At 50.5% G+C, this 19828-nt stretch overlaps 3 protein-coding genes and 1 long non-coding RNA gene across 8 annotated transcripts in view; 2 read left to right on the forward strand and 2 right to left on the reverse strand.

The window, feature by feature from the left end:
• CEP19 (centrosomal protein 19) overlaps window positions 1-4645 on the reverse strand; it is a 28961-nt gene extending 24316 nt beyond the window's left edge. For 2 of the 4 annotated variants that reach the window (XR_009819566.1, XR_009819565.1), the window contains exons 1-3: window positions 4321-4645; window positions 2422-2620; window positions 1623-2160 (exon numbers count right to left, since the gene is read on the reverse strand). Coding sequence is in view for 1 of the 4 variants with exons in the window: in XM_062006250.1 (XP_061862234.1) it covers window positions 1799-2160; window positions 2422-2566 (507 nt within the window). In the remaining 3 variants the exon portion in view is untranslated. Of the gene's footprint in view, window positions 1-57; window positions 493-1038; window positions 2161-2421; window positions 2621-4320 lie in introns of those variants that run through there. The other 2 variants (XR_009819567.1, XM_062006250.1) reach the window with 2 other exon arrangements.
• PIGX (phosphatidylinositol glycan anchor biosynthesis class X) lies at window positions 4625-11205 on the forward strand. Of its 2 annotated transcripts, none has more exons than XM_062006248.1 (6): window positions 4625-4979; window positions 6418-6481; window positions 7418-7559; window positions 8416-8629; window positions 9411-9511; window positions 10607-11205. In XM_062006248.1, exons 1-6 carry the CDS (start codon window positions 4640-4642, stop codon window positions 10757-10759), a joined length of 1014 nt encoding a protein of 337 aa, XP_061862232.1. In that variant the 5' UTR covers window positions 4625-4639; the 3' UTR covers window positions 10760-11205. The 2 variants fall into 2 exon arrangements, with proteins under 2 accessions (XP_061862232.1, XP_061862231.1); XM_062006247.1 differs by lacking the exon at window positions 10607-11205 and adding an exon at window positions 10152-10600.
• Window positions 10049-12798, reverse strand: LOC133626494 (uncharacterized). Its single transcript, XR_009819568.1, has 3 exons — window positions 11742-12798; window positions 11485-11612; window positions 10049-10755 (listed from the first exon to the last, which is right to left on the reverse strand). It is a non-coding gene; the product is annotated as an uncharacterized LOC133626494 (long non-coding RNA).
• Window positions 12799-12937: 139 nt separating this feature from the next.
• The window catches only part of PAK2 (p21 (RAC1) activated kinase 2), a 46621-nt gene continuing 39730 nt past the window's right edge, over window positions 12938-19828 (forward strand). Inside the window, exon 1 of the mRNA XM_062006241.1 lies at window positions 12938-13107. The gene's annotated coding sequence lies outside the window, so the exon portion shown is untranslated. The remainder of the gene's footprint in view (window positions 13108-19828) is intronic.

Below are 19828 nucleotides of genomic sequence, written 5' to 3' on the forward strand. Positions count from 1 at the left end.
TTTTGGCCGTTTTTTTTGCCTGTAAGCTGCACGCCCAAGGGACAACAGCGCCCTGTAAATACGTCCCTGATGTCCTCCCTCAGGTCTGCGCCAGCAGCAGGTGCCACAGCCGCGTTCGGAGGTCTCCCCGCTGGCAGGGTGAGCAGGGAGCCCCTGTGAGCACCCGTCTGCCTGGGGCCCTTTCCCCACTGTGGGTGCTGGGTCTGGCCTCGATGGGTGGATGTGTGTGCGCTTCCTCCGCCGCTGCCGCTGCTTCTCCTTTTGGTGGGGGGATGTGGGGCGCAGCCGTGGGCGCACACAGAGGTAGGAACCTGGCTGCCTGGCGTTCATAGGACGTGCTGTCCCAGGAGGCTGGTGAGATGACACCAGGGTGTCTTCTCAGACCAGATCTGGGGTCTCTCCTGTTTGATTTCTCTGTCCACAATCACCACGGAGTGCCAAGCTCCCAGATGAGACCAATGGGTGAGGATCAGCTGATATCAGGCCACTGTCCTGAAAGACCAGGGTGGGTCGGAGGAAGGGGCCAGCAGGAACCTGGATCCAGGGAGGTGATTGCCCCCCTCACCTGACATAGGCCTCACCCAATGAGGACGGCCCTGCTCGGGGAGCAGGGTGCAGACTACATCTCCTGAGCCCCAGTAGGACAAAGCTGGGGCAGGCTGGATGTGGAGGAGACATCCCCCTGGGTCCCCCCCCCCCACCAAGTGGGAGATCTTTACGTGCTGTTGTGTTGCAATTTTTGGCTGGGAACAGAGCAAGGCCTGCACCAGAGCTCTCCACACCCTTTCCCTTCCTGGGGCAGCTGAGTCAGGCTTTTTTGATTTTTGGCGAGACATCAGCTTCCATTTCTCTTTTGAAAACTCCCTCAGACAAATGTAAGCTCAGGCTTTTTCTCCAGTGATTGCAAAGTACAGAGGTTTAACTGACACTCACTTGAGATTTTGCACAGAACAAACTCGTTTCAGTGTGCAGGAGGAGAGCTCTCCCAAAGCCCAGCTTCTGCCCTGTGATACCACATCTTACTGATAAAAGTGACACATTTTAATTCATTTGTGGTTGGAAAAAGGAAACAGAATCCTGCAGGCAATGTACAGCTCCTCTTAGTGACCTCAGGCATCAATTCTTTGAGGCCACTCAGCTGGGGATGAAGGCTCATCCCACTGGCAAACCCCAGGGCCAAACAGAATGGCCAAATCCAGGAAGCTTTTGGACTTACACAATTTTCTACAGAATCCTAAACCTAGTCCTCTGATTCTGACCCGAGAGCAGGATTTGGCTGGTACCAGCCAGCTGGGGTGGACAGCAGGGTTACAAACTTCAGCAGGATAAGGGAAAGATGTGTTTCCAGAGATGTAAGCAAGGAAATGTGGGAGCATATTCTCAATGCAGTGCTGGTTCACACAGACAAACCCATGTTTAACGTTCCAGCAGGTAACAGTAAATGCCACACTTGCACAGTAAAGCAGTAAGACAGAACTATGTAACACTTCATTTTCAGACCAAGTGGAATAGGAATGCCAGAGAGGCAAGTGGGAGAGGTTTCCAGCCAAAGCTGGCTGGAGTGTAAACAAATGAAACATTAAGTAATTTTAGATGACTTTAGGCTTCTTAAACAATGTTACCTTAAACTGGAACTGCTGTAGCAGCCTGGGCCTTGGGTTCTCCATCGCCAGCGTAACGCACGTGGACTGCACTGGCTGCAGACAATGCGGTGCCAGATATCGGGTGACCTCCTCCTCTCTGCTGGGACGGTGAGGTTCACCTCTCACATGCCCATCCACGACATCTTTGTCAGGAGTCAGATCTCTTCACCTGACTCCACGTCCCAGCCACAGGACTCTAGCTGCTCCTCCTGAGGAAACTCAACCTCAATGTCGTAGATGAAGTCTGGGTCGTCCTTCTTCTTCCTGTTCTTTTCAAAGAGCTCATCCATGATGCTCTTCCTTTTGGCTAGTTCCTTGTCATCCAGTTTATTCATATCCTCTTCTGGGTCGATGGTCTCTTCCTGGCGAAACTTCTCCAAGCTCTGAGTCAGGCTCTCTCCTCCCAGGTGACCTTTCAGCAAGCTGTACAGCTTCTGGAGCTGCCACAGGGAGACTCCTTCAAGGTAAGCCTTGTGCCGGGCGTTGTTCTTCAGCTGCTCGGCAGCCATGCTGCAGTCTAGAGAGAAAACTACCCTGAAGGCTTCCAGCAGCAAGCAAATCTCTTCCCTTCCCAAATCCTTATGAGTGAGCCTTAGCAGATCCACTGCTCAGTTTAAGAGGTAGCCCCGGGCTCCTCATGGGAGTCTGTCTTACCCCAGAACACCCCCACTTGGCACTCTCCACAAGCCCAACCGTTCCTACAAGTGCCGCTACCCCCCAGCTGTTCTCAGCGTGCCTGGAGGGCACTTGGGGAACACTACAAGTACACACATCCCACCTGAGAACCTGGAGAAATTCCGGACAGGCATGATGCGCTGGCGAGTCTTGTCCTTGCTGACATCTCTGTAGATCAGGACAATGGAGGGAGGCTGGAAGATGATGCCACACTTCTTTGCAACGTAAGCCATTGCTGTTCCTGCCATTGGCTGAAGAACGGCTGGCTGCGTCCGAGATGCCCTCAGCAGTGTCCAAGCTCACTGAAAAACAGGAAAAGAAAAAAGGGAAAGGAAGTGTGAGGGTCTCTCAGGACTATAGTGACTCAAATTTGGCCAAGCCAGGCAGCCAGGGTGTAAGTCTCCCTGACAACATGGTCCTGCAGTGGTTCCCACCAGTGGGTTTACAACTTTGGCTTTCCTCGTCCAGGGTTATGTATCACACACAAGTTAGCTTTTTGGTTTGACACCCAAGTCAAGTCCTACAGAGTCAAAGGATACCTAAAATATGAGGTTTTATAGTTATTCCCTTTTTTAAAGTGAAAAATGTCATAAAACAGTAAATCAATGTATTACATTTTCTTCACAAACAAACCTGACTGCGTATTATATCTGCTGCTCACCTCCCAGCCCTCTCCTGCTCCAGCCCCTGGGCTGTTAACTGACAGCTCCAGGCCTCACTGGAGGAAGATTTTTGTTTTGCAGTACAGATAGGATGATACATTTTTGCTGTAAGCTTACTGGAAAAAAAATCTCCAGAAGAATGCAGGTAAAACAAAAATTGGACACGGAAAGAGCTTCTACAAAACTAAACCTGAACATTGCAAGAGACACAGCTAAACCAGAATTCTTTTCTATGTGCTTGTCTGTTACACATATTTGACCCAAGTTGATTGGTATGGTTCAAATATCCTTTATTTGTCCCTGTTTCTGTGCCAAACCTGGGGACATCATGCTCCTTATTTAACATGGCCAGGGAGAACCTTGTAGCTGTCATGTTGATGTTTGTAACTCTGGAATTCCCCTTTTTCAGAGGGGTAGTTGGTCAGGTTTTGCAGAGCTTTCTCACAGTTTCAGAGCGATCTCAATATAGCACATCTCTAACTAGTGCCAGATGGGGCAAGGAGGCAGAAGAGGTTCAGAAATCAAACTAGAATGTAATTATAAAGTACGGTCTACTAAACTCTCAAGTGTGGGTCGGCTACTGTGTGGCTGAGGTGAGGAGGTTAATCTGCAACTATCCCTTTTTCTCTTCTCAGAAGTGTTTAGTCTTGCAACAGGACAGGGGGAACATCAGACTGGCCAGCAGCAGCAGCAACTTCTCTTTTTCTGCCTTATCGCATTTGTCTGTCCCCAAAAGGCTCCCAAGAACTCCTTGGTGTCAGCCCTGCCCCCTGCCCCTGCCCCATTCTGAGTCAGATGAAATGTGAGAGGAAACTTAAAAGATCCAAATCTGCTGCAGATCCTCTTTCCCATCTTAGTGTTACAGCACTGAATGCACGTGTTGGGGGTTTCTAGGGGGCTTTACATAAGGGATAATATGCCAGACACGAAGGTTCTCCTTCGACTACAGACTGCAGTAAGGCAAAGTAAGAAATTACACCCAAAACCTTAATGTGTGTCTCCAAACCAAGAAAAATTGCATTTGTGTTCAAAAGCTACTTCAAAGATGAGTCAAAGTCTTCCTCCTGTGTTAAAAACCATGTGGGAAAGCATGCAAAGGGGCAGTAACGTTCTTAACACTGAGAATCGGCTACAGCCACGCTGCCTTTTGCTTTTAAATAGCTCTGTGAGTTGGGCAGAAAAGCAGAAGTCTCTGATGAGCCACTTTCACTATCTTAAAATGAGAAACGAGGCTTGGAAGTGCAGTGTGCCGGCTTTCTGAGGGTCACTGTCAGTCACGAGAGTGGGCCTCGGCCTCTAAAGAGCCAAAGAAATCCTCGGCCAAGGAGTTGAATACAAACCTGAGGAGCAGCCCCTCTGATCCACGTAACAGAGAAGGGGAAGGGGTTTCGTATCGTCAGGTGGCGCAGAGACCTCGGCTGCCAGGCGTGAGAGGCGGCTTTCGCTAGCCCCGAGACACAGATCCGTGGGGTTTTGCCCCTGTGCTGCAGCGCAACTACTTCTGGCCTTAAACTGCCGCTTTCGCAGCGCTCGTCCCGCCAGACGCGGGTCCTCTCGGAGCCGGGCGCTGAGCGTGAGGGGCCGCGGGCCGGGGCCGGCGCTTTCCGCCGCTGCCCCTGAGGGGCGGCCGCTTCCCGCCCTTCCCGGGGCCCGGTTGCCATGGCTACGGCCGCGCCGCCGAGCCCTCGCCCTGAGGACCCCTGCGGGCTGGCGTCGCTAGCGCCTGCGGGACGCGGAGGCGGCGGCCCGGTCCCGACGGCTGTGGCCCCGCACGCCGGGAGGGACAGCGGCGCGACCGAAGCGCTGCGGCAAGCGTTTAGCGGCGGGGCACGTCGCTGCGGCGGAGCGAGGGGCGAATGGGACCCGCGGCGTCAGGCGGCCGCCAAGGGCGACAGAAGCGGGAGCGAGGCCGCGAGGAGAGGGCCCGCCATGGCGGCCGGCCGGCTGCGGGCTGAGGCGCGGCGAGGCGCCGGGCTGGCCGCGCTTCTGTGCGCCCTCCGTGAGTCCCGGGCCGGCCGCGGGGCAGCAGCTCCCCTTTGTCCGCGGCGGGAGGGCGGGCTGCAAGCGGGCGGGCGGCCCCGGGCCCGTGCGGAGGTGGTGGTGGTGGCGGCGGCCCTTCCCCTCGCGTCGAGCTCGGTTGGGCCGAGAGTCGGGCGGTGCCGCGGGTGAAAGCCGCCCCGTGTTTATCTGCACGCGTGTGGAGCGGCGTGTGCTGGGCTCTGGGTGCGGGAAGAGGCTCGGCCAGGGACCGGCCGGAGAAGCGTCCTCTGCTACCCACCGCAGCGTGCTAAGGAGGGGAGGGGGAGAGGGAGGTGCTGAGCGATTCGGGAAGGTTCAGCCCGGACGTGAGGGAGCGTTTCTTTACCAGGAGGGTGGTCAGACACTGGAAGAGGCTCCCCAGAGAGGTGGCCGATGCCCCAGGCCTGTCAGAGTTCCAGAGGATTTGGCCATTGCCCTTAACAGTGTGCTGGCATGCTTGGTCAGCCCTGAAGCAAGCAGATTAGCTGGAATGGAGTGGCACTGTAGGTCTCTTCCCTCTGAAATTGGGTTGGAAAAGCCCTTTAAGCTCACTGAGTCCAACCGTTCCCCAGCACTGCCATGGTCACCACTGGACCCATGGCCCTCAGCCACAACCACACGGCTCTGGGATCCCTCCAGGGACGGGGACCCCACCGCGGCTCTGGGTAGCCTGGGACAGGCCTGAACAGCCCTTTGGGGATGAAATTATTCCTCATCTCCAAACTAAACCTGCCCTGGCGCAACTTGAGGCTGTTTCCTCTTGTGCTGTTGTTTGTAGGTTGGGAGAAGAGTCTGTTGCCATAGTCTGTTCTATTATGGAAATTAATAATAGAAGCAAGTGGTTTTTCAGATGAAATAGATACAAACCAGCTGCAAAACCTTCTGCAAGATTTCACGTGAAGCCAGCATCACCTGGCTTTAGGTGTCCACTCAAACAGTTACCAGATGTTGTACATTAGATAAATGGAGCTTCAGACCTGAAAGTGAAATCCTGTGGAAACTTAGAGCAAAAAAGACAAAGATTGGGAGTAACAAATTTTATTGTTAAAATCTGGATCTTAGAGGGGTTGGAACAGAAGTGGGAGATGAAGAATTGCATGTGGAATGGGGGTTTCAGGGGGAAGAAATGGGGAGTTATGACAGACTCCTCAGGAAAAACAAAAGCACGCTTTGGAACGCTGCTCTACTGGGAAAAACAAAGGGGAATTTCAGCCCTTGTGGCAGCTGAAGCTCAGGGCTCTGCTGACAAAAGGGCTGCTGGTTGTGCTGCATTGAAATACTGGTTCCCTCCTGCTGTGAGAGGTTTTGCAGATGGTGTGTGCATAGACTGTGTGACTTTGCTTGCTGAGGTCTGCCCGCACGATGCCGAGCTGTGCTGTGCAGTGATCACCCTTACCCTGCCCTCTGTGTTATCACAGATGTGCAGGCCACTTGCCCAGGTGCCACTGTCACACAGGAGCTTCTGAAGGAGGGCTTTCACAGGTAAGTTCTGGCTCCGAATCAGAGTAATGTGCCAGGTAATTTTACATGTAAAGAAGCCCTCTGCTCTGCCCTCATGAGACTGCATCTGGGATATTGTGTCCAGTTCTGGGCCCCTCAGTTCCAGAAGGACAGGGAGCTGCTGGAGAGAGTTCAGTGCAGGGCCACCAAGATGGTGGAGGCAGTGAAGCATCTGCCTTGTGATGAGGGAGCTGGGGAGACTGAGGGGTGAGCTCATTCACGGTTACAAATCCATAAAGGGTTGGGTGTGAGGAGACTGGAGCCAGGCTGTGCTTAGTGATGGCCAATGACATGACAAGGGGCAATGGGCACAAGCTGGAACAGAAGAGCACAACACAAGGAAGAATTTGTTCCCTGTTGAGATGAGGGAGCACTGGCAGGGGCTGCCCAGATGGGCTGTGGAGTCTCCTTCTCTGGAGACATTCAAACCCAGCTGGGCAAATTCCTGTGTGACCTACTCTAGGTGGTCCTGCTCTGGCAGGGGGGTTGCACTGGGTGAGCTTTTGAGGTCCCTTTCAGCCCTTAGGATTCTGTGATTCTCTTCCAGTTTGTGTGCACTGTTGTATCAACTGGCTGAGCTGAGGCCCACTGGCATGGCAAGGCACTGGGGGTGCATGAGCACAAGCGTGTAATTAACAGTTACAGGCAGCAGTAGGGGAAGAACAAGGGGCCCCTTTCTAAGATCTGTGTGGAGGCCGTTGGGAGTTCTGAGAAGTTAAGGGAGAACTGAAACTTCATTGTGGTCATGGATGTGGAGTTGGGGTGAGCTACACCATCCCAACCAGAGAGGGTTAGGTCACACGTAGTACGTGGGAGCTGCATCTCATCTCTGTGCCTTTGGGAGTGTGTCTCTTGGAGGGGCTGTGCCATCTTTTGAGGGGTGGGTATAAACGTTTTTCTTCTGTTGCTTGTTTGAAGGGACCTGCTGGTGAAGGTAGAACTTGGTGTAGCAGGGGAGGACACAGTAGGATGCACAGTGGCAGCTAGAATTCATCTTCCACCAGGAATCTATGTGGATCCTTACGAGCTGGCATCGCTGCAGCAGCACAATTCAACACAGGTAACATGCCCCAAGCTGAGGCCTCTGGCAGCTGCTCAGAGGAGGACGAGTACACTAAGGAAGTTGCAATCTCTGGTCATTATCTGGCTCATTGAACCATGGGGATTAATTCCCTTTCCCGGAGGAGATCTCTGTGGCATCTCACTGTACCTCTCAGCTTGGTCAGCATCACCCTTTGCTGCTGGTATTTCTGCACACAGGTGTGTATACTGGGGGGCCACTGCTCCTCTGCTCAGCCCCAGATGAGCTGCTGTGGTAAAAGCTACTCTGGTTGCAGAGACAGAAGGTTAAGCCCCTAAAGAGATGGTGGGGATCTCTATGTAGCGCGCTGTGCATTCAGATTGAGCAGCTCCACAGCTTTGTCGCCGTTGCAGCTTTCTGTGTTGCTTGCCAGTCTTTGCATTTTGGGTAGCGAGATATGCCAAGGCTGTGGCTTTGAGGTAATCTCCTTGGGTGCTTAATGCAGTGAAAAGATATGGATACAAAGACTCCAGGCAACTTGTGCTGCTGGGGTGCTGGCAAACACTGCCACAGCCTTGGACATGGCCTTAGGCTCACGCCGCTTTGGTTTGGCCAGAGGCACGGTGGCATAAGGATCACTCATTGCAGAGGGGCTTGAAAAGTTATTTTGGACCAGCTGAAGGACAGAATTTCCATCTAGATCTTCCTGACCACAAAGTCAGGCCTGGGGTTAGAAAACAGGCTGAGGACAGAAGTTTTCCCGTGTGATGCTGCAATAGGTTCCTGCAGCGGATGGCGGCATCACACACAGAACCTTCACACTCGCTGCTTCTCCGCGTCCCTCCCGCGGGTCCATCATGGTGGCAGCCACGGCTGTGTCTCTCTCTGCTTGCAGGCAGTGTTAATTCCCAATGATGTTGATGTGGAGGCTCCAGAATACTTGGCCACAGACCTTGTTGTTCTCCTGTTCCTGGAGCCCGACCCTCGGTGCTCCCGCTGTTTCAGAGGCGCTGTGCCTGTGCACGCGCGGTACCACCGGCCAGCAGAGGAGGCTCAGCAAGCTTTGGTTATTCTGAAGAGCCCAGAAGTCCTGGCCTGCTGCTGTGACAGTGAGATTCTTGTTATGTCTTCTTTTGGGGAGAGAGGAATAACCCTGGGTCATCCAGAACCTGGCATCTGGTTCTGTGTTTGTCTTGTGGAGGTGGATTAAGTTACAAGAACAATGAAATCTTCTGGTTTTGCTACAGATTGTATTTCCTTTCACAAAATCATTCTTGCTAGCTGCCAGGTCAAACATGCTCTTAGCTCCTTTATCTTCACAAGCACAGTACTGGAGCAATGACTTTCTGGGATGAACTTAGGGACAGGGAAGACAGCTTGGTCAGTTAAAAAAGGGAGTGAAATCTTCTCATTTTTCTGCCATATTTACTACTTAGGAAAACATACTATTAACATGAAAGCATTTGAAGTATTGTTGGGGAGTTTTTGAATATGCCAAGAGAAAGTCAACAAGGAGAAAGGGAAGAATGACCTCTTTGTTTTGGGGGAAGAGAAATTACAACAGTATGGCTAAAATTGAGGGGCCTCCAGGCTGATGCTGAATTCTTTGCCCTGTTAAGGACAGAAGGGCCAAGATACCACACAGGAGAGAGTCTTCCTCAGGCACCTCCTGTATCAGGAAGGGAAGAGTTGGCAAGTTCACGAGGACTGCCCAGCACCACTTTGTCCGTGCAGGTTAGCTGGCACGTTTCTGTCAGTGCTGTTCCACCTCTTGGCTTTCAGGGAGTACACTCTTGTCAAGCTGTTGTAGATGAAAGATCCCTCAGCTGGAAAAGTCTTGCACTGCTTCACCCCAACTGGATCCTGCTGATGCATTAATATCTTCTGCAGATGGCCTGTCGGCAGCGTGCTGGAAGCCTGCTGAAGTGGAAGCTCCCTGCTCAGGGAAACACCTCAGCCCCTGTCAGTGGTACAGCCTAACACCCCAACCTGTGAGTGCTTATTTCTGGGGGGAATTGTTCTTGTTTAACAGTCATTACCTTTTTTTCCCCCTTGTGATTAGCAACTTGTATAGCACAGAAACTAATCAGTATGGTTAGAGTTGTGTGATTCCTCTTCAGGGAGGCTCCTTTCTTCCTTTCTGACTGGCTTTTGGTGGGTGTCCTCTTGCCCTTCTGATGTGCTCACAGTCTCTGTGCTCTTCCAGCCCTTTCTCGGGGCTGCTTGCCTCACCTGTTTCTTCATAGTTGACTTGGGATTTTAGGATATGATTGGCAGTGGGCAAATTAGGAACAATTTTGGAAAATAGGGGCTTCAGAGGGCTAGCAAAGTGGAAAACTGCTTCTTGATCTAACTAATGGAGGGGTAAAACCCTAAAGAGTGAAGGGATAACATCTTAAAAATGGCCACTTGTGTTTGCTTGGCTGTTATTTGAATGGCTACCTGTTTAGAAAAAGGCAAAGTTTCTTTATTCTGTGTTCAAACCCAAGGAAAGTTGGATGTTTACTGTGGTCAACAACTGCCCTTGATACTCAAAAGAGCTGCAGTAGCATAGAGATTCAGGAACAAGACTAATTTTGTATCATAACAAACCTGTTGGTATTGTAACACACGTGCCTTCCTGTATTTAAGATACCTGTACATGTCTGGAGTATCTGCAGCTCTTGTCTAAGAACCCTTTGGAGCTTTCCTGCATCACAGAAAAACCAAACAGTTGTCCCCCTTGGAGGGAACTGCTTCCTAGTGATCTGTGAAATGCTCATGCTGAGAGCTTCTCCCTTCCACGCTGCCTTACCTTCATAGCCTCAGCAGCCAGCCTATTGCAAGAACAAAGGCGCAGCAGATATAAATGGCTGCCATTTAAATGGTAGCAGGGAAATTTCTTGAGCTGTGTGCTGCAGGAGCAGCTGGTGTTCCCTTTGTTGTACAACAGAAAGGTGACGTCCCGTCTTGGGTTTGATTTTGAACCCCAGCAGAAGCTTTAGCAAAGGGCTGAGTAAGTAATGGCCTTGTTACTCATCCTTGAAGTTGCAGGCAAAAAGAAACAGCTTGTTAAATGCATGTAATCCATTTATTTTTCCTTGTAGGCACAGGAGGAATTGATCCTGCAGGTTCCAGTGGGGCTCAGGCAACATGGTTCCTTAGTGTGTGTCGTGACCCTTCTTGCCACGGTGCTCTCCTCCAGTCTGATTCTCGCAGCTGTCTGCAGATACGGACACTTCCCTCCAGTGACCTGCTGAGGAGAAAGAAACAGGGAATGAGTGGCCTCCCTCCAGCAAAACTCACTGAGTATCACATCAGCTTCCTAAGTGATTCCTGTTCTACCAGCATTTATGTGTTGGTAACATGTGAGGGTTCTGTAATGGGTAATAGTTCCCTTGGTGTATTTCTCACAGACACCTTTCACACACCAGAACACTGTTTCGGTGCCTTGTTGATAACCAAAGCGAAGGGAGGGTAGGACTAGTGCTGCAAAACACCAGAAGGACTGCTGTGGGCAATATGGCAATGGGCAAGAGCAGAGTCTCAGTCTCCAGTTCCCTCCCCTTGGCCTGGAGCCTGCTTCAGCTGCACTGCTGCCTCTGGCAGAGGTGTTTTTGTTCCTTCAATGTAAACCAACAGGCTTGGGAGTTGTTATTAAAGGTCTGAAAAACATTAGCTAGTCATTAAAGTTTCTGATTTTTAAGGCTGTTGTCTGGAAGTATTATGTATGAATTTGTGAGGAGTTGTTCTGTGCTTAACCTGGGACAAGAGAAGGCTTGAATAATCTCCCATCGCAATAACTGGGAGGGTTAACTGGGCTGCTTTGGTGAGATTAGAGTAGAAATCAATTTGACCTTATTTCAGAAGCAGAAAGAGTAGCCCTTGGAAGGTGAAAAGATACTAACTGGAAGCAAATATTGAGAAGACTCGCATTCAGCCATCAGAAGAGCTGATAAATACAAGGAAATGGAGAGGAAATTACTTAATGGAAAAGCTGAGCTGCTGGGGATGGCAGAAGAGCTCGGTGGCTGTTCCTCCTTGTCAGCAGGTGGCATTGTGAGCTTATGGTAATTCCTGGGGCCTCTTGGTGGAGAAAATAGATTTTATTCCCTGTGAGATGCGAGTTAGGAAGAAGCAGGTGATTCAGGGAGGGTGTGGGTGAGGGGGAGAATGAAAACACTGCCTTTCAAACCATTGCCCTCCTTTTGAGAGCTCTGTGTGCAGCCCCAGCCTTCTCACCAGCAGAATTGGCCTTTCATCGCTGCCCAGCTGTAGCTTCAGGATCCCTCGGGCATCTTTCTGCTTCTGCTGGGCTTGAATAGCGAGCTCGTCTTGTGACTTCGCCCACAACAGGTTGGCAAGCGCTTGGACACTGGGCTCTTGTTCTCCCTTGACTGTGCTGAATGACGGCGCCTGCGCCAGTACTTCATCCGCTACCTCAGAGGAGTCAGGCACTGCATCTGCTTGGGGGAAGGGAGGAACCAGAACAATTGCAGAGAGATTCGGCCTCTTTAACCACGTCAGCGCAGCGGGGCTGTGGATGGATGGACCAGTGCTGTAACTGCTTGTCTCTGAGGCGGACTTTTAATTCCCAGAGCCGGCCTTGTTCATGTGCTCAGGCAGGTGAGTGATCTTGTGTTGGAGTGGCAACATCCTGGCTTGCTGCTCATCTCTGGCAGGTCTTTATCACCTCAAAGCCCACGAGGTTTGGGGTTTCTTTTGATGTCAGTTGAAAATCTGAGGCTGATTCTTCAGCAAAAGCAAGCTTCCTGATGCCCCTGCCCAGTGAAAGGAAACATTGGTGTCCTTTGGCTCTGTTACCTCAGCGCGCTGGGGCAGACTTCAAGGAGGCACCAAAACACCACATGAAGCCCGGGTGTCAGAATCACTGAAGTGACCTCGAAAGCTCATCCAATGCAACCCCCCTGCCAGAGCAGGACCACCTAGAGTAGGTCACACAGGGACTCACCCAGCTATGTTTGCAGTGTCTCTGATGTGGGTTTTGAAGCCCTGATGCTAAGCCAGAACAGTTTTTCTCACTCCATGAGGCACTGAGGAAACAATCTCACATTTAAACGCCAGAAGATGGAAGCAAAGGGTGAAGTAAAACCAGCTTCTAAGTGGCCCTGCCATTGTTCTTCTGGGGCTGCGGGCTTTTGCCCGCTGGTTTCAGCTGGGTACGGCTCAGTGCCCTGGATAAAAAAAGGGAACTGTTACGTTAGAGGACGCGACGCATCAGCTGCGAGCGGGGGCAGTGGCGCTGGGGGCGGCTGCGGGACGGCGCCTTCCCGCCGCGGCGCTGCCCTCAGCGAGCGCCCGACTACACCTCCCATGGTGCCCCGCGCGAGGCCCCCGCCGCCACCGTCATTTCCCGCGCGGGCGCGGCGCCCGCCGGGAGTTGTAGTCGCGTGGGCGGCGCCCCGCCCCCGCCCGCCCTCGCGGGCTGTGGCCACGCGCGGCGGTTCCGCTTCCCCCTCCGGCTCCTGCTGCCGCCGCCGCCTCGGTGGGTCCCGCCGCCATTGCAGAGGCGCCGTGTGGCGGCCGCGCCCCGCTCAGCCCGTCCGTCCCCCCGCCGCGGCGGCAGGCGCCGCCCCGCCCCGGCCCGGTGAGTCCGCTCCCACCTGCCACCCGCGCCTTCCGTCCTTTGTGGAGTCCGCCGGGCCGGGCCGGGCCTGCGGCGAGCTCGGGGCGGCGGCGGCTGCCCCCCCTCACGGCGCTTCCGGTCCCCGCCGCGCCGGGCACCGAGGGGCTGCCGGTTCGGCCGGGCCCAGGGCGCCGAGCCTGCTCCGGCTTCGGCAGGGCGGCGGTGCGGGGCCGCAGCTCAGCCCCGGCTTCCTGCGGGCCTCGGTGGGCCCCGCCTCGGCCCCCCGGTCCCCGGGAGCCCCTGGGAGGTGGGTGGGTCTCTCAATCCACGGGAAACTGGTTAAAACCTCGTTAATCCTGGGCGAGATGCGGGAAACGCGGGTGTGGGTGTCGCCGTTATGAACGGTGAGGTGGTTGTGCTGCTGCCAGCCCGGTGCCGTGCAGGTACTGCGGCCCCAGTGAAACGCGCGCCTTGTCTTTGCAGCCGCTGTCTCGCCCGGGGTGCCATGACCCCACGTCTTCTCGGGCCGCATTTGTGCACCTCACCTGCTTGGGTGTTTTTTTTCACCTCCCTCTGATTGTTGATTGTATTTAGTTGCTGCTTTCTTGTATTGATTCTGTCAAAGCCCCGCAGGTGTTCAGGTGTTCAGTGGTAAGCTGTTTCGGCGAGCGGTAGGAGCAACTGCCCAAAACTTTGTTGGGGACAGAGGGCTCACCAGCTGCCTTTCAGGGAGCCATGTTGCACTTTGCCTGTAGCCAAAATAAACCAGCTCACGTGATGCCTTACGGTGAGCGAAGATGGTCCAGCTATTGCAGCGGTTTAATGATCTTTGTTTTGGAGGTCCTGCAGTAATAGCAACGTTAGGTGCAGTTGAAACACGGTGTAGTGTGGGGAGGTTTATCTTCTTATTTCTCTCTCTGTTTTTGTCCTTTTTTTTGGTCATTGTATACTTGAAAAAACCTTGTGAAAGTCTAGGGTCTGCTTTGTGGTACGGAGTGTCCTCGTAGTGTGAGCCTTGCTGTGGTACCTCCCTAAAAACTAGGGACTACCTGCTTCATGATTGATTTTCTTCACTGAGGTAATTTAACTCGGAGAGATATTGCAGAGGCAGGTTCAGAAACATCTGTGTGTAACCAAGTGAGCTATTCAGTTGTGTGTTACAAGAGAGCTGCCGAGTTAATCGTCTCTTTGTTACTAATGGACTGAAATAGAAGCAGTGTAAAAATGCAGAGCCTTTTCGTGATGAGTTTTCAAGTAGAATCCTTTAAGACAATAGGAGCAGTTAAAATAAATCCCTTTCCTTTTAGAGGAAGGAAAAACTTTCCTCTGAAAGATCTCTGGTTGGATAGTTCAGTTCTTGAAGGCAGAACAAAAACGCTTGAGGGGTAGTAACCCGGATCTTCTGTGTTGTCGAAGTTGTATGTGGAGCTTGACTGTGTGCAGACAAAACTGTTGAGCTGTTAAAGTGGGAATAATGCCCCTGTGTAGGTGTCTGGCACTTTCTAAGGTGCTGGGGCACATCCCAGGCGTGTGGACTCTGAGCTGCAGTGCCGCAGCCTCTTGGAGGTTGGTTTATGGGGCTGAGCTACAGCATGGATGTTTGTCTGACTGGGGAGTTTCTGTGGAAGCACCCACTCCTCTTCCCTCTCTGGGGTGGGTTCTAGAGCAGAGGAGCAAGTGCTTTGACTGTGTATGGCAGGGCTACCCCTGTGCTTATTTTAAAACTTAACCAACACAAGCATGGTTGAGCTTTTAAAAGGATAAGTCACCCTCTTGGTAATGTTGAAAAGGGAAAATTATCCATGCACCTTTGGTTTCTAAGTAAGTGTTAAGACTTCCTCCAATGTGATGGTAGGAAAAGCCACAGGGATATGGATCGAGGTCTGTGCATTTTATTAACAAGAGATACTTCTGCTTCAGAGTTCTTGCACCAGTCTTGAGCTTGGGATTGGTTGTTTTTTGGGGTTTCTTTTTACCTTTGATCTGTTTTCTCCATTAGGAGGTTTCTGAGGCACTGAGAGCTTCCCTGTGAGTTTTGTTCCAGTATATTCCTGTTTCTTACAACACACACAGTTACTGACGTGGCTGTGTGGCAGCCACAACAAAGAAAAAGCTGTTTGTTCTGAAAACAACTCTTAGTTAGAGAGATGCTGCTCTAGATTGCTGGGCCCACTGATAAGAGCTGTGGAGAGGCAGGTCCTCAGGTCAGGAGCTGAGACTTGGGCAGAAAGTGAGATTCTTTACCAGTGTGCCCAGGAGGAGAAGGTAGCTGGGGCATGGCAATGCAGGGAGCAAGGGGAGTAGGAAGCCTTCAGCAGCCAGGCACCACGTATTTTAGCATGCTTCTGAAGGAATGTGTTTCTGTTGGCAGTTGGGAAAAGGCAGGTGAGGTGTCCAAAGAAGGTGCTTTTGGAGATCTCTTTTTGTAGTAATGTAGTTGCATTAATCAGTTCTGCTCTGTCCTTGTCAAAGCAAGGGCACTGCCTTGGACTGGGAGAGACTTACAGAAAGGCAGCAGCAAGCTTGATATTTAGTTTTCCAAGGAGGCACCTCTTTCCTAAATGTAAGTCAAACTTGATGGTCTGATCCAAAACTTTGAGAGTGCTTTGTAATTGCATAATGTCACCTTGGAGAGGTTCCTGTACCTGCTGTGGCAGAAACAGCAACTGAACATACCTTTGGTGAACTCTGACGTTGTAAGTGCTGAGGTTACCACTTGCCCTGTGAAGTGCAGTGCTCCTAAAGATAACTAATCTCTCCAAGCACTTGGGTGCCAGGCTGAGCTGCCAGGTTGACCCTCAGAAACGATACAGCCCTCTTGATGCAGCACTTGGCTGGTGCTCTGTTGATTCAGCACCTTGGCAAGGTCAGATTGCCTGGGGAAGCACCAGGAAGGAGGCTGCATCTCCTGTGAGCTTTCAGTGTTTGCTGGACTTCACATTAGATGAAAATCAGTGTTTTCTCCAGCTGTCTGGCAAAGCAAGGCCATAGGGGAAGGAGTGTACACCCATGTGTGAGCAAGAGGGGAAGCTCTGAGCTCTTGATGTGGTGAGAGGGCAGCCGTGCTTGTGCAGGAGGATAGATAGTAGGCAGTGGCAGGGCAAGAGGAAAAGAGTCCATGGTACTTGTTCTGTGGCAAAAGGCAAGAAGCCCTTGGGCAAGGTGCTGGTTTTAAAGGCAGGACTAATTTGGAAGGCAGTTTGCCTTTAGCAAGGAAACACCACAACATTCCCTGAAGACCTAAGGATTCTCACTGTGCTTTCCTGTTTGGAATTAGGGTGTCTAGAGGTTGCGATCATCTTGCCTCTTATTTGCCTTTTAATTCAGGTGGTAAGAGGTAACAGAAGTTTTCAGGTGAGAATAACAGATCTCTAGTGACTTACCTGAGATTCAGATTGTGAGGTGCAGCTTGAACTCACTATTCATATTCAAGCCCAACTTCACCACTCAAGGTCTGGGAGATCTTGGAGCATGGCTGTATCTGAAGTCATGCCTTACTCGTTTTCCAACTATTTACTTTGGTTGTAAAACACACACTTTAGTGCTTATATTTTGACTGAGGTAGTGGACAGCATCTGTCACAAGAGCAGGAAACGTTGGTTTTGGTCCTAATTCTATATCTGACTTGCCAGTTTTTAAAGTTGATCATTCTTTCAATTTTCTCATGTTTTCCTTTTCCCATGTGGGAACAAGGATTAACCAGGCTTTGGAAATGCCTCACCTGGCAGGCACAGATGTAAAAGTTAAGAATGTGCCTTAAAGTTGACAGGAGTTTCATTTTTGCTGTTTAGGTAAATCTTGGGTGGTTAGACACACTACCTGTGCATTCACAAAAGGGACTCCTCAAGCTTCCCAAAGGCTGACCCTGCTGTATATTGAAATGCTTCAGAAATTGGTGAGGCTTCTTTTTGTCTTCAGGCAAGACAAGGGGGTTTTGAAGTTCTCAAACTGATGTGTCTAACTATTGTTTATAAATGTCAAAGTGCTTTTAGAAGCCTTGGCTTTGGCTGCTAATGATGTGCTGCTGCTTAGAAGTGTTTTAATGAATGCACCTCACCAGGGAAAGAGAATATTTCAAAGACTCTTTGAAAGTATTAGGTGCTTTGTAGAGCAATCATTTCCCAAGAGACCTAAGCCCAGGCCTGGTGCTGCTGTAGCTCTGGTACTGGGGTTTGCATGAGTTTGTTACTACGATACTGGATGTTGTCCTGGAAGAGACGTGGTTCCCAGTTGCCTCCACCTGTACTATTTTTGAGCCTTTGGTCAGGGCTAATCTGACAATTAACAAAAATAATTGCCTATCTTTTAAGGAGCTGTTTTGATAAGCCAGGCTGAATTCTTCCTAATTGTGTAGTTTCATTTCAAAGGAAAGGCAGCTGTAGGAAGGAACCAACACATTAGGACAATGGTGAGCATGACTTAAAAGTGGTGTACTGGGTTTAGAAAGGGATTTAGTGTAACGTGCCCCAGAATGAGGGCAGCTGGCAGGTCTAGTGGGGGATGGAAGTACACTAAAAAGCCTTTCTCATTCAACTTCTACTTTTTGAAATGAAGTTTTCTGCTTCCTGTTGAGATGCTGGAGGTTTGACTCCGTGTGTACCCACAAGGCTGTAACTGTCAGCACATGCAGCCTTTCCCATGCTTTCTTTACTGAGTAAGGTTAGAATTTCCTTTGATAGCTTGGGGTTCATTTCAGAAACAGATGTATGGCTTCCTACCGTTAAGCTGTATTCATTCTTCATTTATAGGCACCCTAGAACTGCTTTAATAACCAGAAGTATCTCTTGGACAAGAGAGACAAAAGGCTATTTCTGGAAGATGCTTCTTGAAACCACCTTTGGTTGTTTAAGCCCTTTTTCTTGAAAAGGTCTCTGATAAAGTGAGAACCTGGAGAGGTGGAAATGTCTTTTCCCTCAGCCTGTCTACTGCAAAAGGTCACCCTCTTTTAGAGGGGTCTTCTGAGGATTTAGGCTTCAGACAGAAGCTGGCTGGGCAATGCCTTGTTGGGAGGGACTGAATTGGAAATACACTTCAGCTTGTGCTTTATCTGCTTTAGAGTGTAAAAAAAAAAAAAGTGGTTTAAAGTCAAGAACTTCTTCAATCCCAAACCATGACTGGAAAGGTAAAGGGAGAAGAAATGTAAAAGTCTTCCACCTCTTTCTGCTCTTTTAACCTGTTTGACCAATCAGGAATTCATAGGACAAAGAATTAGTCATTTTTGACCCTTTTGCCAGGACTCAGCATATCAGAATCGAGGAAAAACACTTTCTGGCCCAATTCCAGGTGCTGCTGAAAACAGCCTCTTTGGAATTTCGAAGGTCACGGAAAGGATCTCCTCTTGCTACGGGCAGGTTGCATCAGTCCAGCAGCCCAGAGGCTGCCTAAGATGCCAAGCAGCAAATACTCTCTGAAGGTGCTGGAGGAGAAGGGACCAAAGGGTGACAAATCACCTGTGCAGAGTCCCACCTATGAGTCCCTGAGCTCTGTTTAATTCACAAGGGAACATTGCAGTGATGTGAAGGCTTGGGCAGCTTTCCCCCCACTGCATCACTGTGCCGTGAGCATGCAGCAGTGCTTCCTGCTTCAATGGTGCTACTTGGTGGTGTGAAAAGATGTGGCTTTAATTTTGTGGCTCATGCAGTTTGGGAGCACAGAAAGAGGGTAGTGGCTGGCTCAGGCAACTTCAGAGCATTTGGCTCTTAGTTGATGACTCTTCTGAACCTGTTTGACTGTTGATCTTAGATGACTGTTAACTGTGTTTGCTTGCTTTAGGCCATCAGGTTCATGAAATAACTGTTTTATACTAGTCTTAAATAAGCTGAGTGCTTGAAATTGTTACCAGGACATTAATCTGATTTGATTAATTCAGACCAGAAACACAGGACTGTAAGGGTGCTGTGTGATTTTACACCTAGGTAAATAAGAGAACCATCTGTTTGGGTTGGAGGGGGAAAATAAGAGGGTCTTGCACTCTCCTGGCCCCAAAACCAAATTATTTCTACCCACTCCAATAAGCTTAGCACTGTGGCATCCCTGAGCCTGCAGCAGTCTGCGTCAGGAAACTAAACTGATGGAAAAGGACTCACCGATGTTAAACTTGGCTTGGAAATTTTACTCTGTGATGCGACACTGATGGCCCAGTTTGCCATGGCTGCGGAGTTATGTGTCTGGCTTTCTTATCTTTCTGGCTTTTTCATGTGTTTCTGAGCTTTTGGGAATGTTACTTTAGATGAAACACAAAATGAACAAATGGGTGTTTATTTGTAGATCTTGTCACAAAACAGTGGCATCATTTTCTGTGGCAGAGAAAGTAAGTTCCTAATGGTGTTAAATGATTTATTACTCTGAAAGAGGCCCTTGTTTTCAGTGTGTGAAGTGCTAGCTGTCACTGTTACAAAAATGAGTTATGTGAAATGTTCAGTTTTCAGAGCTGGGACATGATCACCAAGTGTGAAATACTTGGTAAAATCTTGTCTCCTTGGTTTTTCCACTCCGGGGTGCAAGTGAAGTCCAGGGTTTTCAAAGATGCTTAGCAACAAGAACAGTTAATTTCAGCCTGGTACTAGCATGCTAAGGCTGTTTGTTGCTAATATCCAAGCTCACCAACTAATTGTTTGTGGGAAATAGGACCTTGTCTGCCACAGTCAAGGAATCCATGCAAGTACCTCCTCCTGATTTTAGCTCCCTGCATGTTGCAAAGTCTGTGGAGGAGCAAAGGGCTGAGGCCATTTCACCAGTGCTG

This window comes from Colius striatus, chromosome 12, assembly GCF_028858725.1.
Source record: "Colius striatus isolate bColStr4 chromosome 12, bColStr4.1.hap1, whole genome shotgun sequence".
In the NCBI taxonomy this organism is placed as follows: domain Eukaryota; kingdom Metazoa; phylum Chordata; class Aves; order Coliiformes; family Coliidae; genus Colius; species Colius striatus.